The 26,230-nt window shown below is 33.7% G+C and overlaps 1 protein-coding gene across 4 annotated transcripts in view; it reads left to right on the top strand.

The window, feature by feature from the left end:
* The first annotated feature begins 5,273 nt into the window (after nucleotides 1-5,273).
* The window catches only part of LOC130676192 (glucose dehydrogenase [FAD, quinone]-like), a 39,137-nt gene continuing 18,180 nt past the window's right edge, over nucleotides 5,274-26,230 (top strand). For 2 of the 4 annotated variants that reach the window (XM_057482247.1, XM_057482250.1), the window contains exons 1-3: nucleotides 5,274-5,745; nucleotides 19,619-19,779; nucleotides 20,066-20,330. In XM_057482247.1, coding sequence (XP_057338230.1) covers nucleotides 20,123-20,330 — 208 coding nt within the window. In that variant the 5' untranslated portion in view covers nucleotides 5,274-5,745; nucleotides 19,619-19,779; nucleotides 20,066-20,122. The remainder of the gene's footprint in view (nucleotides 5,746-19,618; nucleotides 19,780-20,065; nucleotides 20,331-26,230) is intronic. The other 2 variants (XM_057482248.1, XM_057482251.1) reach the window with 2 other exon arrangements.

Raw genomic sequence — 26,230 nt, 5'->3', positions numbered from 1 at the left:
ATTTGTTAGTGATAATACTTAAATTAAAAATCACTTTAATTATTTTTATTTTAACTTAAGTAGCGCAATTTAATTGGTGGAATAAAAAATAAACAAATAATCATAAATTAAAACATGAAATATTGAGGTATAAATTGTGAAGCACACCTAACGAGGACAAAAAAAATAAAGTAAGCAAGTTTGTATAGAAATCATATCATCGAGTGAGCGAGCAAAATCGCCAAGAAATTCATGTTGCTATGGTGAGGGAGTAGAGCAAAATAGAAGAATCCAAGCACGGCTGCAGTATTTCCACAGCACGAAAAAGATTCTGCTGTGCGATATCTTTCGAGGCAGCAACTCGTCTTCTGTAACGTGCTTTCAAGCAGACTCTAGGACGATTCCAATGCCGATACCGGAAACGAAAACTCTTCTCTACTCGAATCCGTTCCAGGAGCTAGAAGCATAATTTTTTTTTTTTTTTGTTTACTTTTTTTATTTTTTATTTCTTCCGTCTGGAGTCTTTCCGAACGACATTGCTTGTCTGAAGCCTTTGGAATCTGAATGTACTATCTTGCTTTTATAGTGAAATCAGATAGATTCTTTTAAGATTCTTGCTGGAGCAGCCCAATTTCGACGTCTCTATGTCGTCTAGTCTTTAATGATTGGCATTTCGTTAAATTAACATTAAATATATGCACTGCGTTTTTGTTTATAAACTGAGAAAAAAAAATGCGTGCTGGTAACAAGATTTAATCCTCTCACAGCGTTAACTCAACGACGCCAAATATTTGAGTGAAAAACATCTCGTTTAAGTTAATTGACGGTTCGCAGTTTGTAGCACGTGTTTTTTTTTTCTCAGTGTATGGAACTTGGATATTTCATAAATGCTATCAAACAAGAGAAGTGAAACATAAAATTTTTAATTTCAAAATTTAATGTATGAAAGATCAAAGTATCAGGGGCTCCATAAAATTTATAAAAAAAAATCTGGGCAAAAAATATATGTCACATAGCTGGTCGCTTACAGGTGACACTGCCTAATGATGAGCGGTGATTTAAAAATTATACAAATTTACGTGTTAAAAAACAGCCCTTATAAGAAATGACGACGAGCCCAGGCTTGGTCGAGGCGTAATACTTACTAACTCTGGGCAAAGCTAGAAATTCTAGCCTGGCCTAAGCTTGTTTGAGTACCGAGATGATAACTTTATGTCAGGTCTGAACTCTATCCTGGCCCAATATTGAGTACCAGTATTGAGCCAAGACTGTAGCTAAGTATTAGCCCAATGGAGCTCAACGAGCTCGAAAACAGCGGGAAGTTTTAGGGCTGGCCCGTAGGGTTAACCAATAGACCGATTTTTTTTTTTATAATTCGCAAAAATTTTCGAGTCTACTTGATCAAATGATCTGAAATTTTTAGGAAAGTTGATTGCCAACAAGCCTTTTCGATTTCCACCTTAACCATCCAAATCGGTTCATTAGTTAAAAAGTTACACACACACACACACACACACACACACACATACATATACATACAGCCACTCGGTCATCATTCTGAAAATAGTCAGAATAGCTTCCTAGGACCTCAAAACGTCAACATCTAGTGAAAACTCGATTTTCGAAAATCGGGCTAAAAACAATAACTTCCCGATTTTCCTAACGGGGTTAAAAATTTGCCTATTGGTTGACCTAGCCAGCCACAAAACTGCCTGCTGTTTTCGAGCTCACCAAATTTTTGAAAATTTCTAATTTTCTTAGCGGGAAGTTAAAAAATTCGTATTTGGCAAAAGCATTAAAATTTTGAACAAAATTTTTTTTTCATAACAAATTTAGCGTCGAAGAAGCTTTATTCGAATCTTTCCATATCATAAGGAAAATTCCTACACCATTTTGAAAAAAAAAATTTTATGATATTATGGGAATGGTTTCCATAACATTATGGAAATAGTTCCCATAATATTATAGGAATAATATGGGAACGATTCCCATACCATTATGGAAATGATTCCCATAATGATATGGGAATCGTTAATATGATATTATGGAAACTATTCCCATACTATTATGGTAACTATTTCCATAATGCATAGCAAAAGTTCCCATAATTTTCTTTCCGTGGACGATATCTCTCGAACGAATAAGCCGATTTTGATGTTCAAGGCAGTGATTAGCGCGTCCTATCGAGTTCTAGAGCTGATTAGTTTTTGGAATTGATCGATTTGATAGTTTCCGGAATATTCACGAAAAACGAAAAAAAAACGATTTTTTTTTCATTCTTTCGTCGACGATATCTCTCAAACGGATAATCTGATTGAGATGTTCTTGGCGGCAATCAAAAGCTTTTATCGATTTTTAGAGCTGATTTGATTTTGGAATTTATCGATTCGACAGTTTCCAAAATATCCAAAAAAAATTTTTTTAAATATCTCAATCTATTTGACTAAATGATCTAAAATTTTCTGGAAATCTAAGTTCAGAAGAAATTTTTCGAATGCCGCAAGAACCATCTAAATCGGTTCATTCACTAAAAAGATGTGAGAGGTTTACTTCCACACACACACTTACACACCCGCACACACACATGCATACATACACGTCATACAGACATCGCTCTGAAAATGTCAGAATAGCATTCTAGCACCTTCAAACGTCGACATATGATGAAAACACGATTTTTGCAAATCGGGGTAAAACCAATAACTTCCCGAATTTTTAGAAAATCGTCGATTTTCTTAGCGGGAAGTTTAAAATTCCAAGTCTGAAAAAACAATTTTTTTGTTATTTAAATGGGGAAATTAAATTTTTCAATGAGTTAGATCTGTAATCGACATAGAAGTTTTTTTCTTGCGCCAAGATTTTACTTTCGTGGTGGACTATGATTTTTCTACAGCACTTATAAAAAAAAAATATTCCGAAATGAAGCACCCTCATATATATGTATATGCGAAGACGTTCCCGACTAGAAATTTTTAGTTGAGACCTATTGGGTCCTTATTGGGTTGCCCTAGAGGGACCTCACATAGGAATATTACGTAAAGACCTATTGGGCCCTTATTGGGCAGTCCCAACTGGGCCCCAATAGGCAAATCCCTAAGAGATCTCACTAAGAAACCCTTGTTAAAAAAAAAATTAAAATGCGAAAAAAAATAAGATAATTGTAATTAAATCCGAAATGTAATCAAATGTTCTAGGAGGATTACTTGGAAGAAGTGTACATGATTTGTATTGATAAAGAAATCCCGGTGATTGCTGGGCTCGGACCTGCATCCTTCCGATTCAAAGTCTTTGATCCTATCTACTGCGCTGACCCACGTATGTAAACGTGCGAGTGTAAATAGTATATTTATTATGATACCAAAGATTATCAGATGAAGAAACAAAAAATAATATTCGGAGTGTATAGAAAAAATTTTCAGCTACCGTTAAAAAAAAAATTTTTATTTTTTGTGGCCAAAATGGGACCCTAAAAAAAGTGAAAATTTTTTTTTTATTTTAACGTCGGGTTTTCCTACTAAGGTCCCACTCAGAACCCAATTGGAAAAAATTACAATAATTTCTTTTATTTCCACGTTGGGATTCCCCACTTAGTTCCCACATAGAACCCAATAGGGAAAAATGACAATAATTTTTTTATTTTTACGTTAGGATTTCCTACTTAGGACCCAGTTGGGAAATACTGACCATGAATTATTTTATTTTTGTTTGGGATATCCCGATTGGGTTCTATTTGGGCCATCATAAGTATTTTCCTATTAGGAATGCCCCATTGGGACCCAATGAGGTCCAGATACATACACTGGGTAATCCCAAAATAATTTGTAGTCGAATTGAGGTGCAACAGGGTATTACATCGATATCAATTCCTCGTCACGATATCCTGATCTAGACCTTATTTGAAATAAGGTTAACCTGATAAGGACCTTGTCAGATCCTTATGAAAAATTCTAGTCGGGATATATTTTGTTGTGATTATTCATATCAATATCTGAAATGTAAAAGAATAAGTTGTAAGTGGTAATAACGTAGTATAAAGTCTATTTCGAATGTCTGAATTTTTTTGTTTACTTAGCTCTCCTAATAGTTATATAAATTAATGACTTTAATAGATAATAATGTCATCACTCGTTTTAATATATTTCTATCTTTGTCTTTTTTCTAAGCTGCTTCCACGACGTTGCCAAACCCTCAATAATATATATTTCTGCCGATGAATGAGACTAAAAAATATAGTTTAACTTTAAGTTTTCAAATAATTACGACGGTAATACTATGTTGTTGAAATGTTATCATTTTTTACCAACATTTAAATTTATAAGTGGTTCTCTATTTCTTAAACTTGGGAGATTGATAATAAGAAAAATAGAATGTCATGACGGAAGCTTGTCAGCCATAAGAATCAGCGTATAAGAACTTTGAAAATGTCATTTTTAGAACTTTATTTCTAAGAAACTAGACGGTGGATCCGTTTCAAATTTTGATAATACATCGATAAAGTACTCATTTATATGTATACTATGTTTCAAATCTTTAAATTGGGAAATTCATTTTACATTAGATTCGCTCGAACTTCTTTAAAAGTCGATTTGAAAAAAAAAATGTGATATTGATTTTTTTGAAAATATTCTATTTTTATCGTGGGAAGTGAATAAAAAGTAATTAGATTCTCAAGTCACTATTTAAATATTTTTTCGATGATTATAGATAATCGAAAATTAAAATAATGTATAAAGTAGATAATTTAAACCTCAACGTTTATTGGTACTACCAAACAATCATGTTACAGTTCAATTAACATCAGTCAAATACTGAATGATTTGTAATCACAATCAGTATCCATCGCAAAACATCATATGCATTCACACCGTCATTTTCACACTTCAATAATTCAGTTTGTAATTACATATTCAGCTTTATATGATCACTAATTATAATTATTATAATTTAACATTAGGTCGATTTGAGTGTCATATATAATTTACAAATATCGAACTTGACTGTAGAGTTTTTTAAAATTTTATTTATGAATTTAATCAATGAATCACTTACAAATTAATTTAATATCTTTGATAAATAACTAAAAGTATTTATTGATCCATGCATTAGTTGATACTGTCACAGTAAAAAAAAATGGTTGTAAGCTAATTAGTTTATATAAAATTAATGATTATCAATATCAAATTGTAAGAATGATTATATGTTATACTAGATTGTCATTAAAGAACATTCGCGGTGGGAGACGAAACATAAATTGTCATCATAAAGTGAAAGGACTCTCAGTACTGCAAGTCTATTGTTAGGGAAAGTTTTGTTCTAGTTGATTTTCAACAGTTGTCATTGTTAATTATAATATCATTTATAAACACAATATCAATCATTAAACTTGAATGATTAATAAACACAATAATTAATTTTTATATCAATTTAAATTATTTAATTTAGTAAACTTAAATATTTATTTACAAATAATTGCAAACAATATATTGGGTTTGGATTTAGTTTTAAAAATTTAATCGTGACAAATTGAATGATTTTGTATGGGAGCTGTATATACGAATGAAGAAGGTTCAGTGCGCAATACCATTTGATTCAATTGGAATTCCTGTGTGCGATGAATTCTGGTATTGGGTGTGACGGGTGTTTATGCGCGAGCTAGCTAGATCTCTCCCGTGATTCTCTTATTCTCTCACGGATTCGTACCTCCACTCAACTGTTCGATTTCGTGACACATCGTGTGTGCTGTGACCGAAAGCGATTTCCACACTGGTAATGTTCACAAATCGGCTATTGATCATCATCAACCATTGTTTTGTTCACTCACACATCAATTTAATTAATTCTATAATTTATTTCATTATTTATTCACTAGTATAAATATGCTTAAATATTTTGATTACTTACTAATTTTAGCATTAAATTAAATTTAAAAAATAAATTTTTTTTTTTTTTTTTTTTTTTAAATAAATAAATAATTTTTTAATGACATTTTTTATTTTCAAAATTAGCAGTTTAATGTTAAAAATTTAAGTTTAATTTCCAACTTTTATTTAGAAAAGTTTAATTTTTCAGTAAATGATAATTGTTTACTTAATAATATTTTAAATGATTGTTTGATTTAAAATCTTTATAAATAAAAATTTATCTTTTTAATTTTTAGTTTAAATAGAAAACAACTTTCTTTGAGACTTTAAGTAGACGAAATTAAAATAAATTTATAAATATATGAATAAATAAAACGTTTATATACTTTTAATTTAATATAAAAGATACATTTTTTACTCATTCCGGATTCTTTCACGAGTTGTTGAATTAATATTTTAATTAACTCTGAAGTTATACATTGGAATCCTGGGGCCATTTTTTTTTTTTTTTGTAAGAGGCATGTATATTCTCGTATATTAATTTTGCATAACAGCAAAGCTTTGAAGTTTAGAATAAAAAGAAACAGAAATATAGAAAAATATTATTAATATATAAATTCAAAAAGATATAATAACCAAATTAAAATTTGGAGTTACGTAAATGTTTGTATACATATTCTGGAGCCCTATTAGGGCAGGAACATTGACGAAGTCTATGAGAAGAATTTTTCCGAGTCAAAAAACAAATTCAGATTTAAGTCTCAAAGTTCTCAATGAGGTTTTTGAGGATCAATTTAGAATTTTAAAATTGGCAACAGTATAGAAAGTTATCCTAGTTTAGTCCTCAAAGTAGTAGTTACGACCAATTTTACCACTTTGAGGACTGAACCGGAATAACATAATCTGGATTAGAGCCTCAAAATACTTAAAACATACAGAAATAATTTTATCAACATTTGAACCTCAAAAGTCTCATTCGACGTATTCTCTCCCTCCTGTTTCTATCTAAAATTTTTCAAACTCCGAATTATAACTTTTCAGTCGTTGAGGACTGTGAGGTCCCAGTTATAATTTAAAATCGATAATTTATTCGCATTTAGACCTCATAGCTCTCATTGAGGATTTTGAGTACTATAGTAGAGTTACTTTCTGGGCGGCAAATGAAACATCAATGGAATTAAGGCTTTTCAGGACTAAACTAGAATTTGTTTTTTGACTCGAGTTACTTGTAATTTTGTTTATGAAATAATATAACAAGTAAAAAAAATCAAGACAAAGCGGTTTACTTTGACGAATTTTGATTGATTATTTTTTCAAAATATTTCTAGGGTATGTAGATACTACCAACAAACTATCTCAATAAGTTTCATAGTAAATAAAAGAAATTTTTTTTTTTTGTTATGACCGAACTGATTCAGCTAAAAATTTGAAGTTTTTCTGGCAATAGTAAAATTTAACTATCAATTACATAAAATTACGAGAAAGTTATTTAAAAAATACTTTTTGTTTAATTATTACACTATTTGTATAAAATTACAAAAATATAATGTGTTTATGATTCTTTGTCGTATCTGTTCTCTAAATATAAGACAATTCGATTTAACAAGGAGTTATTAGAATAAATATAAATTTTTGATGGAGTGGATAGAGAACACGAATGTTGGAAAATCCAAAAGTGCTCACTTCAATCGCTAATTTTATTTTTAATCATGCGTTTTTTTTTTTAATTATTATCTCATAATATTAATCAACTTTTTTTTTAATACGAATTTTTATTTAATTTTTGAGTCATTAATTAATCTTTTCATTTCTTACTTTCAGTTTAATGTTTTATATTAAATTTTATAAAAATATCCCGCTTTTTTGTCTTAGATTTCGCTTTCTTTTCTATTCAACTGCCCGCTAGTGCTGCTGCCAGTACTTGATGGATAGAAAAAATGAAAAAAAATAAAAATAGCTGCTAAATTTTTCGTCAATAATCAGTTTTACGTTTTTGTAATTAATTACAATTAAACTAATAGGATTCAGATTGTATTTTTCGAAAGGGTTCTTGTAATCAAGAATACAAAAATAATACAAGAAAAAAATTAAGTCAGTAAGTCGTGCTTTTCGAAAGTTATCGTGTTTTTACGAGGCCGAATACTACAATTGACGCACTAGGGGTTTCAGACTAAATCCATTTTTTAAAATTTATCTCATTATAAATCAACTAAATATTATATTGAAATATGTTCCTTAAATTTCTTTTAAAGTGGTATATAACTTAAACAACTTTGGTGCACTATAAAGAAGTTAGTGTTGATTTAAAGTCAGTGAAAAGACCTAGTGCGATTGAAGTGTGCAAAATCTTTAAATTTAAAGATTTTTTTTAGTTTACTTCCTAAGAATCTATTCCATTTGAAGCCCCCGGGACAAATATTTGATGGGTAGTAAAATCGAGCTTTAACAAAAAGCGTTATGTTGTAGAGCCATCCCATTCAAAGAGTCGTCGTCCCATTACCATTACTTATCACATATTTCCTATACTCCCATTTAGGCCTTCGGCTGAAGAAAGGTCCACATAGATTTTTCTGTCCATGGATTTTCGCAACGGATTCTTACGTATAATATGATTTAAAATAAAGAACAAGTTAGATGACATTATATGATGATCGAATGAGACCATAAAGAGGAAGAGTTGGCATGATTTTGGACACATTTTAGTACATTATGATATGATTTATCCGAAAAAAATAACATAAAATGCTATTTTTTTAACGTTTTAACGCCGATATCTTTTGAACAAAATTACCGATTTTGACGTTTGAAGTAGCAACCGGCGCGTTTTCTTGAATTCTATAGGTAATTAGAATTTGAAATCAATCGGTTCAGCCGTTTTGAAGATATTTGGAAAAACCCGTTTTTCACCATTTCTTTCTCCAACGATATCTCTCGAACGCATGAACCGATGAAGATGGTTGAGGTGGCAATCGACGCGTTCTATTAAGTTCCAGAGATGATTAGATTTTGAAGCCGATCGTTCAAGTCGTTTCTGAGAAAAAAAACACTAAGAAAAAGAAATTTATTTTTTCATAATTCGCAAATATCTTCAAGTCTACTTTTTCAAATTATCTGATATTTTTAGGAAAGTTGATGGCCAACAAGTTCTTTCAGTTGCCGCCGTAACCATCCAAATCGGTTCATTAGTGAAAAAGCTATAAAGCGTTCACATCCACACACACACACACACACACACACACACACACACACTCGCGCGCGCGCACGCACATACATACATACAGACACTCGGACATCATTCTGAAAATAGTCAGAATTGCTTGGTTAGAAAAATGCCAGCGTGCGTGTAACACGTGTCGTATTAACGCTCTGATTTTTTATACAATTAATTATTTTTTTTCGTGCTTATAAAATTTTTTTATGCTTAAAAATAATAATAGATAATAAGTTGTAATTTTATATATAAAAATTTTGTAAAGTTTCATTTAAAAAAGTGCTGAATTGGTTTTTCTAAGTTGTCAGATAAACTTTGGAGGTTAGAATGTTTAGTAGTGACGCTATTCAGCAAATTATAGCTGCTAACCCTCCTCGTATTACAATCTCGGAAGCTGGACAATCGTCAGAAGCCGGTAGTGCTCAACCCTTTCCCACTCCTGAAAGAGTCAAACTGGGAAGGAGGCCAAAACATCAGACCTTTACCAGAGACAGAATTAGTTCAGAGGGTGATATCAGAGAGCTCCTGAAAAGAAAAAGGGAGGTAAATAAAGAAGTAGAATCCTCGGAAAGTGATCCTGACATCACAGTTCCGCCTCTAAAAAAAATGGACAACAGTAAGGTGGTAACGACAGAAGGTTCGGGCCCCCATGGAAACATTGCTGGTACATGTTCACATTCAAGCCAACATGACGTCGCGACCAAATCTCCAGATGAGCTTCTAGGTAATGATACCCCAGACATTCGGAACGATCCTGAAATGATCTTCAGTAACATTCTCTTAACGTTGTCTAAGGAAATCAAATTGTTAAGGTCTGAAGCTAAGACACATACAGAAAATTTGGAGACTAGGATCTCTACTGCGCAAATTAGCAACTTTGCGGGAATCAATGGAATTTGAGACGAACTCATGAATATGGAATCAGCCTGGGATCTTAAATGGAAAGAGCTAAAAGCAAAGCAGTTGGAACTTGAAGGCAAAATTATTACAATTAAATCTAACTTAGAAATACATAAATCCTCCAGCGCAGAGAACGCTATAACAACAGTCAGCCATGATCAGAATTCTTTGGAAGCCAAGATTAGAAAACTGGATCAGCTCAATGAAGCACAAGAAAAAGAAACTAAGCGCCTTAACATCATCATCAAGAACCATTCTTGGGAACATGGTAATCTCCGTGCACATGCACAAAACTTCCTCCGCACCAAGTTTGACACAGAGTCAGACATCTCCAGTATCCAGACACTTGATAAATACGGCAAAATTGTCAGAGTTAAGTTTAATTCGTTGGAAGCCAAAGAAAAAATCTTATCCACAAAAGCCAAGGTTCTAAAAGACAGCAAAATATCTATATCACATGAACTCACTCACCACGAACTAACCCAGAGAGCCAACCTGAGAAAAGCTGCAAAGGACAAAAATAGGCTTGGTATAAAAACTCTGCTGAAAGGTAATAAGCTTATGGTCTATGACGATTGGTTTATCTGGGACAACCGAAGTAATGCTTTAAAAAGGTAAAGTTGGTGGATGGATTTAATCAGATGAAAACTCGACCCCAAGGTGCAAGCTCGCATAGAAAGGATGATAATAATAATTTGAAGCAGCTTCCATCTTCCTCAAATCAGCCTTCAAAAAACTAAGTATTTTCACATGGAATTCTAGCGGCTGCAGCAACTTATTTGACCACATTTATCTGCCAGAAGCTGACATTTACTGCATCTGTGAAACCTGGGTGACATTTGATATTAATCTTCCTCTCGCTTGGCGTAACTATCAAGCTTACTGTGCCTATGCTATTCAAGAAAGAAGCACCGGAAGAGCCAGTGGAGGTCTGGCTATTATTGCCAGAAGAGACTTTCAGGTAAATACTATTGAGGTATCGGACAGCTGGATCTTCTGCCACGTCAAATCGTCACGTTTGGAAGGCATCATTGCCTGTATTTATCTTAGACCAACAAGAGATATTATTGTCTCCCTTAAACTGCTTCAATCTGTACTTGATGAGATAAATGACACATACGGTCACCTTCCAATCATCTTACTTGGAGATTTCAATGCTCGTTTAGGCGACCTTGGTAAAATTCTAGATGATGTACTTACTGATACCACACTTTACTTTGAAAGAAAGACATTAGACACTTTAATCACCTCGAGAGACCGTAAATTAGCCCAATTTACGCAAGATAATAGCTACGTTCTTCTAAACGGCAGAACCTACAGTGACTACCCTGCACAGTATACTTGCACTCATATTGGGCGTAGCATCGTTGACTTCTGCTGGATAAACTCGTCCTCTGTGGCTGATATCTCAGATCTATCAGTCATTCAAGAGGAAAACCCTTCAGACCATTTTCCACTACACGTTAGCCTCTATTGCTCACAATCTAATGCTCTTGAAACTCTCACTCTCCACTCACAGGTACGCCCCTTCTGCTGGAAACCGTCTCAAAAGGAAAAGTACAAGGATGCGCTAAGAAACTCTGAAATAGTATATTGTACAACTAGTGCGGTAAGTTGTCGATTGCCCACGAACGAAGTGAGTGCGCTCATTTGGAGCTCGAGTGGATAATCGGCAACACCGCACGAATTGAACATACATTTTTTTATTATTAATGCGATATGAGTACTATTTTAGTGCTCGCTGTTTTGTTTCCCAAGTAGCTGTTTGCCCATTCAACTGTTACCGCGACATTTTTGTGGGTTATACGATAATTTACTTGTCGCACGCAGATAATCGTATAACGCACACAAATGTCGTGGAAACAGTTGAATGGGCAAACAGCTATTTGGCGAACAAAAGAGCGTGCGCCAAGATAGCACTTATATCGCATGAATGATAAAAAATTAGCTGCCAACTTCGAAGAAGAAAGCTCAGATCAACTCAGCACGAATCTCCTGGCAGCTATAGCAGATGCCGCAGAATCTTCAGAAATGATTGTCAAACCTCACCGAGCACAGAAAATGTCTAAAGACTGGTTTGACCTAGACTGCAGGATGAGCCAGCTTAGAGTCATACAGTGCTTTAGAATGTGTAAAGCAGCGGCCTTTAGTAAAGTCGAGATGGTAAAATACAGAGAAGCTAAGTATGAGTACAGAAAAATGATCAAGAGCAAGAAGAGACAGAAGCAAGAAAAAGTTCTGGAGAAATTAGCCAATATCAGGGACTCTTCGGGTTTCTGAAACACCATTAGAAGATACCGTCCTGCTCATGCACATGAAAACCCAATCCCGCTGGATTCCTGGGAACACTTTTATAGTTCAAATCTTCCACCCGATGACCCTGACTCAACAATGTTTTATGGGGTTGGCCATCCTACGTTGGATCCAGATTTTACTATGGAGGAACTCGACAAGGCTATTGCACATGCTAAAAATAATAAAGCACCGGGACCAGACAACATCCAAAATGAATTTCTGAAAAACCTACCGTTTAACTGGAAGCTCTACATCTTGTGCTTGCTTAATAGAATCTTAAAGGAGGAGGCCCCGCCGAACAAATGGTTTTCCACCTTAATAACTCTGATTCACAAGAAAGGAGACAAGAAGGATCACCAAAATTATAGAGGCATTGCACTGCTGAATCACTTGGCCAAACTTCTTACCAGTCTGATAAACTTCCGGCTAACAAAATGGATGGAGGATAATAAAATTATTCCAGAGTCACAAGCTGGCTTCAGAGCAGGGCGTGGATGCTTTGATAACCTATTCTCACTTGTTGCTGTATTGAATTGTCGACTGCGCCAAAAGAAAGCGACTCAGTACCTCCTGTTCGTCGATTTTAAAAGAGGTTTCGACTCGGTAAATCACAGACTCTTACGGCTGAAGCTCTTTGAGCTTGGACCGAGTGCAAAACTAGTACGTCTACTCAGAAACATCTATAACACTGCACATTTGAAACTGCAGATCGATGGCAAGCTGTCCCAGGACTTTAAGATCAATGAAGGAGTTCTCCAAGGAGAGTTACTCAGCCCACTTTTATTCATAACTTTTATTGCTGACCTTGAAATGTTCATGAGAGAAAACGGCTGTATAGGCACAAATATTGACGGTTATGTTGATATATTGCTACTACTTTATGTGGATGACCTCGTGATCACGGCTTCGTCGGATGTGGACCTTCAAAAGAAGATTAACGTGCTCAATAATTATTGTACTCAGAATCACCTGCAAGTTAACACCACGAAAACTAAAGTCCTAATCTGTAGTCGAGGCGAAAAACCCTCAGGAAATTTCCACTTCGCTTATGACAACAACGAGCTGGAGATTTCCAACACGTACGAATACCTGGGTCTAAAAATATCAACAGCGGGATTCAGCCGTACAACTGCAAACTCTGCTATACTCAAAGCCGAGATGGCCATAAATGCTGCTCACACGTTACTTGCTAAGTCTAAAACAGATTCATTTGACTGTATTGCGAAAATATTCGACAGCACTATAGCAGCAACGCTTCTTTACGCAGCCCCCATTTGGGCGATCAATTATATGGACTTAGTAGAACAGGTACAGATGAGTTTCTATAAGAGAGTCTTCTGCCTGCCCAGTAACACAGAAGGTGCTTTAATCAGAGTTGAACTTGGTAAACCTACTCTCGCCCTATAGATAGTAGAGATAGTACAGATAGTTAAATCAACCTGGCAATGGATCATCAAAGTACTGGAGATGGATAGTAACCGCTTGCCCTTGATATGCATCAGACGCCTACAGTCGCTCAGAAATAATGCAGCAAATGAAAAGCATAATTGGCTAGAGTCGGTATTCAAAATAATAAACCAAGTCACCCCTGAACTCACTCCAGCATTGGAAACTCTTGATGTGGAACGGTGGAAAGCTTTTAAAGCTTACTTCCTGGAAAGATACAAAAATCACCTTCTTGTGCAAGATCTAAATAAAGTGACTAGTGCCAAATACCTACAGGTGACAATACAAAGGCCATTGAATGGGTCTAGGGCTCCGTATCTAAGCAAAAGAATCCATTTTCAAGCCCTAAAAACGTTCCTGCAAGCACGTTTAGCCAACAGTTACTACCACCATTTTACTACGGACCAATCCTGCTTCAAATTCAACCCTATGCAGCCCTGCCCACTATGTAACTCCGGAGAACTGGACAATTTGGAGCACCTCATTGTCGCTTGTCCTATTTTAAAGCAATATCGATCGTTCTATCTGAAGAGGAGTAACTCAACTTTCCAGGAAGTGTCAGAAATTCTGGATTGTTGCGATACTCAAATGATTAAATCTCTCTTTCTTTTTATTAAATATTGCTGCCGCCTTAGAGCATTTTGTTTATGTGAATAATCTATGTTTTTAAATATAAATTTTTATTATAATTGCCCATGTGATCTAGTTAATTTATCGTCATATTTATTTAAAAAAAAAAAAAAAACAAGTTAAATTTTATTTCTAACCAATTGTATGGATGCTGTATGTGTTCTTGAATCAATAAAATTACTTATCTTATCTAGTCAGAATTGCTTCCTAGGACCTCAAAACGTCGACATCTGATGATAACTCGGTTTTCGAAAATCAGGGTGAAAACAATAACTTCCCGAATTTTTTAAAAGTCATCGATTTTCCAAGCGGAAAGTTAAAAAAAAGTTTATTTCGAATTGATTATTAATGAAATAATTAAAGCCAATATTCACTTGATTCAGATTACTGATTTTTTGGATCGATGCAATACAGCAATTTGGAATAATTGAATTTTTTACTGTATTAATTGCAAGAACAGTTTTTATGGACCTAATAAAATATTACTTTCTACACTAAAATTCATTTGCTTTCCTGGGAAAAAATCATCAGACCTGATCATGCCTGAATATTCGCCAGCCATGAGCATGCGTGATCATGCTTGGTCGGGTATGATTAATCTTTCTCATGCATGATCACGCATGCTCATGCTTGACAAATATTCAGGCATGATCATGCTTGAGCAAGCATAATCATGTTTGACTAAGTAAGATCAGGCCTGATCAAGCACAATCCCTAGAATTATTGACAAGAAAAATAAAAATTAAGATAATTCAATTTTAACTTAATTTAAACTAATTTTGTTGGATTGATGGATAGTTAATGTTTACTGGCTCAAAAGTACTATTGAAATTTTACCCGTGACAGGTCTCGAACCCACAACCGTCGTGTTATGAAGCACGTCCGCTGTCCACTAGGCTGACCTGTCTCGTTCAGGTTACGACGATTCTTAACATCTTTTAAAAACTCAGGGTTGTAAAAAATACAATATTATTTGAATTTAATTTCGATTTGGTCGTAAAATTTTTTTTAAATAACGAATTAAAAGAATTCTAGTTATAAATTACAAGCAAATTTAACAATTAAATTAATCTTAAATATGAATTGAGAAAATAACAAATGCAAATGTATTGATTATCATTTTTAATTTCGCAAAAATTTATTAATTCAATTCTTCAATTAATTAAAAAAAAATTTTATTACTTAAATATATTTTAATTATTTGTTGAAAAAAAAAGATTAATTTTAATGATTAATTAGATGAAAATTTGAACTACCAACGTCAATATAAAAAAGAAAGTTTAATTAGTTAAATTTTTACATAAAAAATATTTGATTATCCCTGATTAAAAACTTCAATTAATTCTGATAAAGATATCTTCTGAACTTAGATTTTCCATTCCATTTAGTCAAATAAACTCTGAGATATTTAAGAAATACGAAAAAAAAAATTTTTTTTTGATATTGTGGAAACTGTTGGATCGATCAATTCCAAAATCTAATCAGCTCTAGAACTCGATCAAAGCTTTCGATTGCCCCCAAGAACGTATCAATCAGATAATCTGTTCAAAAGATTTTGTCGACGACAGAAACAGTAGAAAACGGTTTTTTGCAAATATCGTCGAAACGACTAAACCAATCATTTCCAAAATTATATCAGCTCTCGACCTCAATAAAACGCGTCGATTGCCACCTCAACCGTCTCAATCGGATAGTCCGTTCGAGAGATATCGTCAACAAAAGAATGAAAAAAAATCGTTTTTTTTCGTTTTTCGTGAATATTTCGGAAACTATCAAATCGATCATTTAAAAAATCTAATCAACACAAGAACTCAAAAAAACACGTCGATTACTGCCTTAACCATCAAAATCAGTTAATTCGTTCGCGAGATATCGTGGGAGAAAGAAATGCTAAATAACGGTTTATTTGAAAGCAATAGAATACAAACGTATTTTCGAAGAGCTTGAAAATGTATTCACAACAATGTTTTCGAGCTCCTTGAGCTCGAAAACAGCGGGAAGTTTTAGAGCTGGCCCGCTGGGTCAACTGATAGACAGATTTTTTTTTTTAATGATAAAAGTTATTGAGTTATATCAAATACTATAACACATAGAAAAAAATATCTTGACTCAAAAAAATATTTCTTCAACCATGAAATTTTTTAGCGGGTTGAATGAAATCCGGAAATTTTTTGAACGAAGTGAAAGAATTTCTTGAATTTTAAATCTTAAATAAAAAAAAAATTCTAAAATCAATACATATTTCATACTCGGTCCAATAATAGAATTACTTGTTTTAAAAACTTGCATTTCTTAGTATTATAAACATTTTTCTTAACCCAGTGAGAGTCAGACGCATTACCTGTAGGAAAGATTTAGTTTAGTTGTGCTTCTAGTACTTTGTTTTCATATTGAATGGATATATACCATCAATTGCTTGTACATTGATCTAAACGAGATAAATATGTCACTCTTTTCATAAATGAATTTTTCTATCGAATCGATAATCTAAAGACTTTCATTTAAATATGGTTCGATAGTTTGTAGTGGATACCTTTATATTCATGTCGAATATTTTTCCGTTTTAATGTGAGTGCAAACAGAGGCTCGTCACTTGAACGTTGGTCAGATCTCAGACCAATCTTTGGAGGCCGAGCTTGAGTAGCTCAGGATTGTGCAAATATCGGCCCCGGTGTCAATATCTCTTTTCCTATAGGGTATCCATTGTAACATGAGGAAATTCGACATCGACTCTTTCGGTGTTGAACTTTACCACCGCAAATTTTAACACCTACACCGCTTGGACTTACCCCGGTTATTTTATACAGTGTAAATTATTCTTAGAAAATTCCATATAGAAGGCGCATAATAATAATAATGATAATAATAATAATAATAATAGTGGGATGCATTCAGCGTACGATGCAACTTTGGCGAACACGGTTACACATTTCATGTGGCAACGAGCAACGTGTAACCGAAGTTGTACAGTACAAACGAGGAGTCTTTCAGGAAAATTCTCTGAGCCCTCTGCTGTTTTGCATCTCACTGCAGCCAATATCTGTTGCCCTACGCCGTACCCGTGGATACTCAGTGGGTCCACCAACTGATCAGAAGTATTCGATTACCCACTTACTCTACATGGATGATCTGATGGTATATGCGCCTGATGAGGAACACCTTCAGACAGCCTTGAACATCGTAGGAGAGTATACTCGGGATGTCAGCATGGCTTTTGGGTTGGACAAGTGCGCGCTCGTTAATCTGGTGAAGGGTAAGTGCTCTGATGTGCGTGAAGATATCGAGTTAGTAGATGGGAGCGTCATTGACCATCTTGACGCCAGAGAGTCGTACAAATATCTAGGGATTGACGAGAGTCCCATACAGGATGTCTCGAAAATCGAAACGACTCTCTGCAGTGAGTATGTGCGGAGACTTCGGAAAATTTAGTCATCAGAACTTTCCGGGAAAAACAAAGTCGCCGCAAAAAACTAGCTTGCTGTCCCAGTACTACTCTATTCTTTCGGTGTTCTTGAATGGGCCCGAAAAGAGCTCAGAGACCTCGATATCAAGACACGCAAAGTCATGATCATCAATTGGAGCATGCATCCCAAATCCTCAGTCATCAGATTATACCTTTCCCGGCACATCGGAGGGAGAGGTCTACAGAGCTTGGAGTGTCTACATGATCGTTTGGTTTTGGGTATAACATACAAAGTTGTCAATTTCACAGCAGACGAAGACGACTTCCTTATGCAAATTGTTCATAGTCATGAGAATAGGCATAAGGGAGCGTTCTTACATAAAGCAGCAAGATACGCGGCAAAATCCCTCGGTCTTGGAAGAGTAAACCCTCATATTGAACTCCCTAAGGAGGAATTTAAAACCGTCGTCAGGAATGCTGAGCAGCGAAAACTGCTTAGTACACACATGGACAAGTCCATGCACAGCGTGTTCTTTAAACACGTGCGTGATCATGGCTTGTCCACCCAGCTGACGTTTTCCTTCCTTAAGTCAACTGATGTCCGAGACCGAAGGATATATTTTTGCCTGCCAAGATGGTATGATCAACACTCTCGAATACCTTGCTAAAGTGCTTCAGATGCAGCTACCCGACACACTGTGTAGGGTATGTAAGCAACATCTTGATACGCTTATGCATCTCTTGTCAGCATGTTCTGTGCTGGCAAGTAGTGCATACGTTCAGCGTCACAATGCTGCTCTTCGAGTACTTTATTATCACCTTAGACATACGCACGGTATCGACAAAATACCTGCGCTGCCTTATCTGCCAGGAGATATTCCGCAAGTTGTTGAGAATGACAGTTGCCGTATTTATTGGAACGTGTCATTCGCAACAACGCGGAAAATCGACCATAATAAACCTGATATTGTGCTCTTCGATAAAACCGCTCGTGACATTTATGTCATTGAGTTCTCAGCACCTGCTGAGTATAACATCACGGTCAAAAAAGAGTACAAACACCAGATATATCAGGATCTCCTGTTTGAAATTGGCAAATTTTACCCAGGCTACCGTGTCAAACTTGTCGTTCTCATTGTTGGCGTCCTAAGAGGGATGAAACAGACTTTTGTGTCTGCACTGGATAGAATACCAGCTTGTTCAGCGCAAGTTGAGTTTCTGGCATCGCGGATGCAAAAGGCTGTTATCCTCGGATCCCTCCGTCTCCAAAGGCGACGAAACTTGGCCTGCTGCGCATGCTGATCATCTTTTTGATGAAGCATCGCAGCAGTAACGATTTGGCGCTCAGGTGAGGCCCTCGGTAGAGTCGAAATACCAGGGATAACCCCCTGAGCATTTAACAAAAAAAGAAATAATAATAATACATGGAAAAAAATAACTAGGTTGTGCAACATGAAACAGTCTAGGTGGTTCACCATGAAAAATCATGTTACGGAGGTGGTGCGGCTATATTCTGTTTTGACTCGGGTAGGTGTCAATGTATTATGAATTCAAAATTTACTGAACATACACATTAATTTGTGGCTGTTTTTTCTGTAACATGTTTGAATACTTAATCAAAAATCTACATTGTATGCATTATTAATGTAAGCGTATGTTTTGCGGAGGCTCAGTGTTGTACGATAATTAAATGTTGATTCCATTGAATCGATGTCGCTCGAAATTCCGGTTCACTTCCTTGTAAGCTAATATAATTAAAGACATTTTTCGAGATCAAAGCATTCGTAATGAGTTTCTTAGTAACGCAGATCTAATCAAATTTTGATATTTTTATATTGAATTATTTTTATAGAGTTCAATGAAAAGTTTTTGATTCTTTTTATTTTTATCTAGCACTTTGTTTGGAATATTAATTTTCGAGAAAAGTAACTTTAACGATTAAAAAATTACAATTTGGGTGACGCCTTAAATATTACAAGCACTACAATTGCTGTTACGAAACCATTGTTTACTAACTTCAAAAATATTTAAACATATAATGAATTAATATTTTTGTAAGTATGAAATTTTTTTTAAGAATGTATAAAAACAAAACGAATAAAAAAAGCCTATTAAATCATCATTTCAAAAACTGTCAGCTCACTCTATCTTAGCCACCTAGCACCCAACTTCTGGTTTATTTATATTTCGTCTGTGACCCAATATACTTTAGTTAGGCGCTAGAAGGTAAAGATATTATCATAATTACAAAAAAAAAAAACTATCATTTCATCTCCTAATACAATTTTATAATTGAGCGTAGTTAAATAACTTTATCTATACTTTTTTCCAACATTTTAGTTTTACTCTGCCGTTTCAAAATAGACATTATAAAACCAACTATAAATTTTTTTTATTATGTCTTACAACATATCAATTTTTCCGACTTGTGTTGAACCATTTTTGGGACCTACTCTGGCACAAGCATGTCCTGGATCACAGTTTTTTCTCTTTATGACTCTTTTAGATACATTTATACGTTCCAGTCCAGAAATATCTCAGCTGTGCAATCGAGTGTTACCCACAAATCTACCAGATTATTATTATGATTTTGTTGTAATTGGAGGTAAGTCAAGTAATAGTAATAATAATAATAATAACAACTTGTTTTAGAAAGTAACTAAAGTAAATTAATTTTTCTACTCTACTTTTCATTCCTTCAACATACTGAAAAAAAGGTGATGTTAGAATGAACGCATACTAGTGTAGCTTTGCTACTTAACGGTGTTATACAATCAGCGTTAAACGGTGTACATGTGGAATAAATTAACTTTGATTACAGTATGCGGATGTGAGCATGTGTTTTATGATCTACAAAATAGAACAAAATAACCTGGAAATCAGTTGATTTTGCAAGCCAGACCCGAAACTTCCCGCTGTTTTAAGCTCAAGAAGCTCGGAAAAATTATTGTGAACGCATGTTCAAGCTTTTTGATTTTCCTATTACTTCACAAAAATTGAAGTAAATTGAAAAAATTGAAAAAATGAAGTAAATTATTGTTATTTTAATTTTTTAAGCCGATATCTTATGAACTAATCAACCAATTTTGACGGTTGAAGCAGCATTTTACGCAGTTATTCAGTTTTTGATGCTGAAAAAAATTTAAAATTAATCGTTTCAGCGATTTTAAATTTATCAGAAAAAACAACATTTTTTTAAATTTTCGACAACAATTCCCGACTTAAAATTTTTAGGTGAGACCTATTAGGCCCAATAGGGAAATCCCAAAGAGATCCCACTAAGGCATCCCTGTTAAAAAAAAATCGGTCTATCGGTTGACCCTGCGGGCAAGCCCTTAAACTTTCCGCTATTTTCAAGCTCCTTGAGCTCGAAAACATTGTTGTGAATACATTTTTGATCTCTTCGAGACGCGTTTTATTGAGTTTTAAAGCTGATCAGATTTTAAAATTGATTCATTGAGTCGTTCTTGAGATGTTTTAAAAAAACTATAAGAAAATTTTTTTTTAATTTCTTTCGACAATGGTTTCTCTTGAACGAATGAGCCGATTTCAATGGTTGAGGTGGTATTCGACGCGGCTTATAAAGTTTTAGAGCTGATTAGATTTTGAAATTAACCCTTTTCCGGCTTGGACCATCGGTGAGTCTAGGTGTGAGTCATGTAGGGATAGAGCCAATCAAAGTAAGGCTGTATGAGTGAAAGTATAGTTGTGGTAGTGTAGACAAGCACCCCCATCTACCATTTTTCTGTCCCTCTCTCTAGAAAACAGACTATAGCTCTCTTATATTAAGAATAAGACGTACGATTCAAATTAAGAGTAGGGATTCAAGGTCGACTGAGAAAGGGTTAATCCATCGAGCATATTACAAGTTATCCCAAAAAAAACTTTTGAAAAATTTCATTTTTGGAATATCTCCGAACGCAACCTATCGATCAAGCTCAATTTTTTAAGCTTTTAGATATTGACGAGCCGCGTTAAATGCCACTTTGACGATCAAAATCGGTTCATCCACTCAAAAGTTACAGATATTTACATACGTACAACCCTACATACATACATACTTACACTCGGGCATCATCTTGAAATTAGTCAGAATAGCTTCCTAGAACCTCAAAACGTCCAGATCTCTTAGAAATTCGATTTCCGAAAATCGGACCAAACCCAATAACTTCCTAAATTTTTGAAAATTTCCAATTTTCTTAGCGGGAAGTTCATATGAAAATACGAAAAAATGATGATAATTTTCATTTAATCCGAAATTTAATCTAATGTACTAGAAGCATTGCTTAGAAGAAGTGTACATGATTTGAATTGATGAAAAAATTCCGTTGACTGCTCGGCTCGAACCTACATCCTTCCGATTCAAAGTTTTTAATGCTATCCATTGCGCTGACCCACGTATGTGGACGTGCGGGTGAATAGTAAATTTATTATGATACCAAAGAATATAAGATAAAGAAACAAAAAATGATATTTGGAGTGTATAGGAAAAATTGGGAAAAATGGCAATAATTTTTGTATTTTCATGTTTGGTTTTCCCACTTAGATCCCAAACAGAACCCAATGGGGAAAAATGACAATAATTTTTTTATTTTCATGTTGGGTTTTCCTACACGAAGAGAAAGTTATGGTAACCGCTCCTAGTACGTTTATGAAATATCATCGCATTCCGTTACGGTAATGATTACTTGGAATTATGGGATATAGGTTCATACTTTCTAGAAAAAGTTCCAATTAGTATGGGAACAATTCCCATTATTATGGTAAAAATTCCCATATCACATGGTAATAGAATTATGGTAATGATTACCATACTCATAAGAATAGTTCCCATAAGCAAAAAGGAACCAATCCTATAACTACATTGCAACGATTCCTAAGTGCATATGGGAATAAATCCTATATATTATGGTAACTATTCCCATAATGCATGGGAATTATTACCATAATATTATGGTAATGGTTACCATAATAGTATGGTAATGAATACCATAATAGTATGATAATGATTACCATAATAGTATGGTAATGGTTTACATAATAGTATGGTAATGGTTACCATAATAGTATGGCAACGGTTACCATAATATTATGGAATAGATTACCATACTATTATCGTAATGATAACTAAAATATATGGGTGCCGTTCCTATTATCAATACGGAGAAAAATTTATGGTAACAATTACAATATATTATGGTAATGGTTCCCATAATGCATGGTAACCGGTTTTTTTTAAATGTTGATTATAGGAACGGCACCCATATATTGTAGTTATCATTACTATAATATTAGAGTAACCATTACCATAATATTATAGTAACCATTACCATAATATTATGGTAACCATTACCATAATACTATGGTAACCATTTCCATAATGTTATGGTAACCATTGCCATAATATTATGGTATCCATTACCATAGTTACATAGTAACGATTACCATAATTCCATCGTAACGATTACCAAATTCCATAGGAACTAATCCAATACCATATAGGAATTATACCTATAATTATGGGAATGATTACCACAATATATATGGTTCCATGCGTTTTGAAGACCTGACAAAATATCCCCGACAAAATATCTCTGGACAAAATATCCCCAGTTTTGTGTCAGTTTTTTTCACTATTTTTGCTTTCTTTTCATAGGGATATTTTGTCTACCACAAAATATCCCCAGTTTTGTGTCAGTTTTTTTCACTATTTTTGCTTTCTTTTCATGGGGATATTTTGTCTACCACAAAATATCCCCAGTTTTGTGTCAGTTTTTTTGGCTTTTTTCACTATTTTTGCTTTCTTTTCATGGGGATATTTTGTCCGGAGATATTTTGTCGGGGATGTTTTGTCAGGTGCTCAAAACGCCTGATACCAATATATATGGTTGCCGTTCCTATAATCAACGTTTCAAAAAAACCGGTTACCATGCATTATGGGAACCATTACTATAATATATTTTGATTGTTACCATAAATTTCTCTCCGTGTACTTAGGTCCCACATAGAACACGATGGGGAGAAATGACAATTTTTTTATTTTCACGTTGGGTTTTTTCCCTTAGGTCCCACTTAGGACTCAGTTGGGAAATACTGACCATGATTAATTGTATTTTTGTTTGGGATTTACCGATCAGGTTCTGTTTGGGCCCTCATAAGGATTTCCCTATTGGGAATGCCCCATTGGGAGCCAATGAGGTCCAGATTTAACGCTAGGCGATCCCAAAGTAATTTCTCGTCGGGAATATCCTTTAGAGAAATGATCCGAAATCAGTGTGTTTTATTGAGGTCTAGTGCTGATTAGAATTTAAATTCGATCGATTCAATTTTTTGAAGATATTCGAAAATAACCGTATTTTACTATTTCTTCCTCCGACGATATCTCTTGAACAAATTGAACGATTGAGACGGTTTTTACTGCAATCGATGCGTTTTGTTAAGCTCTAGAGCTGATAAGATTAAGGAATCAATTGAACTAGTTGTTTTGGAGAAATTTCAAAAAAACTAATCCAAATTTTTGTTTTTTTTTTCGATTTTTTAATTTTATCAGAATCTATTCGATTCAATGATCTGAAAATTATAGGACAATTAATAGCTAGCAAGCTCTTTCGATTACCGCAAGAACCATTCAAATCGGTTGATTAGTAAATAAGCTATTGAGCGTTCACACACACATACACACACTATTCGAAAAATAGTCAGAATAGCTTCCTAGGACCTCAAAACGTTGGCATCTGATGAAAACTCGATTCTTAAAAATCGAAGTGAAAACAATAATTTCCCGAATTTTTGAAAACTTTCGATTTTCTTAGCTGAAAGTTACTCTCCCATCATGAATTAGTGAAGATAAGAGAATATTTACTAATTTATGTTTAGAAAGTAAAAATAATAATAATAGAATTCCGTTGAAATTACGAAATTATCGTTAATTGCGATAAAAATAATTTTATTACCTATACGTCTTAATAAATTTTTTTTTAAAATAGTGTACAATGTTAACAACTTTGGTGGACTATAAAAAAGGTAGAGAGGATTTAATGTCAGTGAAAGGACCGAGAGCGAAAAAGAGACAGTAAAGCACACTCAACGCTTTCGCGATTGGGGTGTGCCATTCTTGTATAAGATTGCATAATACTAACAACATTGATTATATATTTTTGTCAATTCAACAATTATAATGGAATTAATGTAACTCAATTGAGCATCTATCATTTCTGCATGCGGTTTTGCTAGGGTTCGTAAGCACTAAATATTTTGCGATCACCTATTTGATATGCCCACTCAGTTAATCAATTTTCAAATATTATCAAACTGTCATGCCTCATATTTTCGCATTAATTGTATAAATAGATAATTATTTAAGTTACTTTGATAGTTCAATTAATCAATAATGGAAATACATATCAATAAGATATTAATTACACGTGTGCAATAAAAAATTTATGATTGTATTCTCAATTGTCATGGTATGCCATATAATATTATTAAATGACATTTTAGTAAAATATTACTATGATATTGATTGAATATTTAATCATTTGCTTGGATTATTAACGGAATTAATTAAGAGGAAGTAATCATCGTACACGCTTTTGTGATTACATTTCATTTAAGTATTAGTCGGGGAAATTATCAAATTGTTGTTACAATTAAATTATTTTGTTAATTAATCGAGTTTTGTTATAATTAAATGTATAAAATAAAAAACCTTTAAAAGTCAATGCAATCCATTATTTAAAAAATAAATATTCTTTATTTTAATTCAATTTCTCACTAATTTTCAACAAAAATATTTTACAACTATCGATTGAAGAATTTTTTATTTTTCAGAAGCTTTTATTGCTTGAAAAATGAGACAAGCTTGTCACCTTGGGCAGTTTAACCACTCAATAGTATTCATTGAAATAAAGTTTTTTTTTTCATTTTTTTCTTATACACTGAGAAAATTAAATAATAGGAATTACTATCTGGTTATGGTAAAATTTTTTACCATCAATCCGATAGTAGTGAATACTATCTAGATGATTGTATAAATCTTCTAGATTGTAACATTCATCATATTTATAATAACTGTTACAACCCTGTATGTTAACTAGAGTTAATTGTTATTATTATTCTAAATAGTCATATTTATCATCCAGATGGTAACAGTTACCATCAGAAATTATAATAGCTACAAGGTTAAAAAAATATTAAATGTTAATGATGATCAAATTTTATTTATTACTCAGTACTTAAATGATTCTTATTTTGATGAGCATACTCAATCATTCAAAATTTTTAAAAGAAACTCTCTTGCTTGGAAATTTTTATTTTATGCTGTACAGTAACTTATTCCAACATTTCAAACAGTAAAATGTACATTACTAAATCATGGATTTAAATAGATAATACTGGTTTACAATTTCAAAGTAACATTAAAATATTGCTTGTACGCCAATGAAGAGTTTATAATATAAATAATTTTAATACTTGTATTTTTACTTTTCAAAAATTGTCATTTTC

The sequence above is a fragment of the Microplitis mediator genome, chromosome 10 (assembly GCF_029852145.1).
Source record: "Microplitis mediator isolate UGA2020A chromosome 10, iyMicMedi2.1, whole genome shotgun sequence".
Taxonomy (NCBI): Eukaryota; Metazoa; Arthropoda; class Insecta; order Hymenoptera; family Braconidae; genus Microplitis; species Microplitis mediator.
Note: the sequence above shows the minus strand (reverse complement) of the source record. Positions and strands in the feature narration are given on the sequence as shown.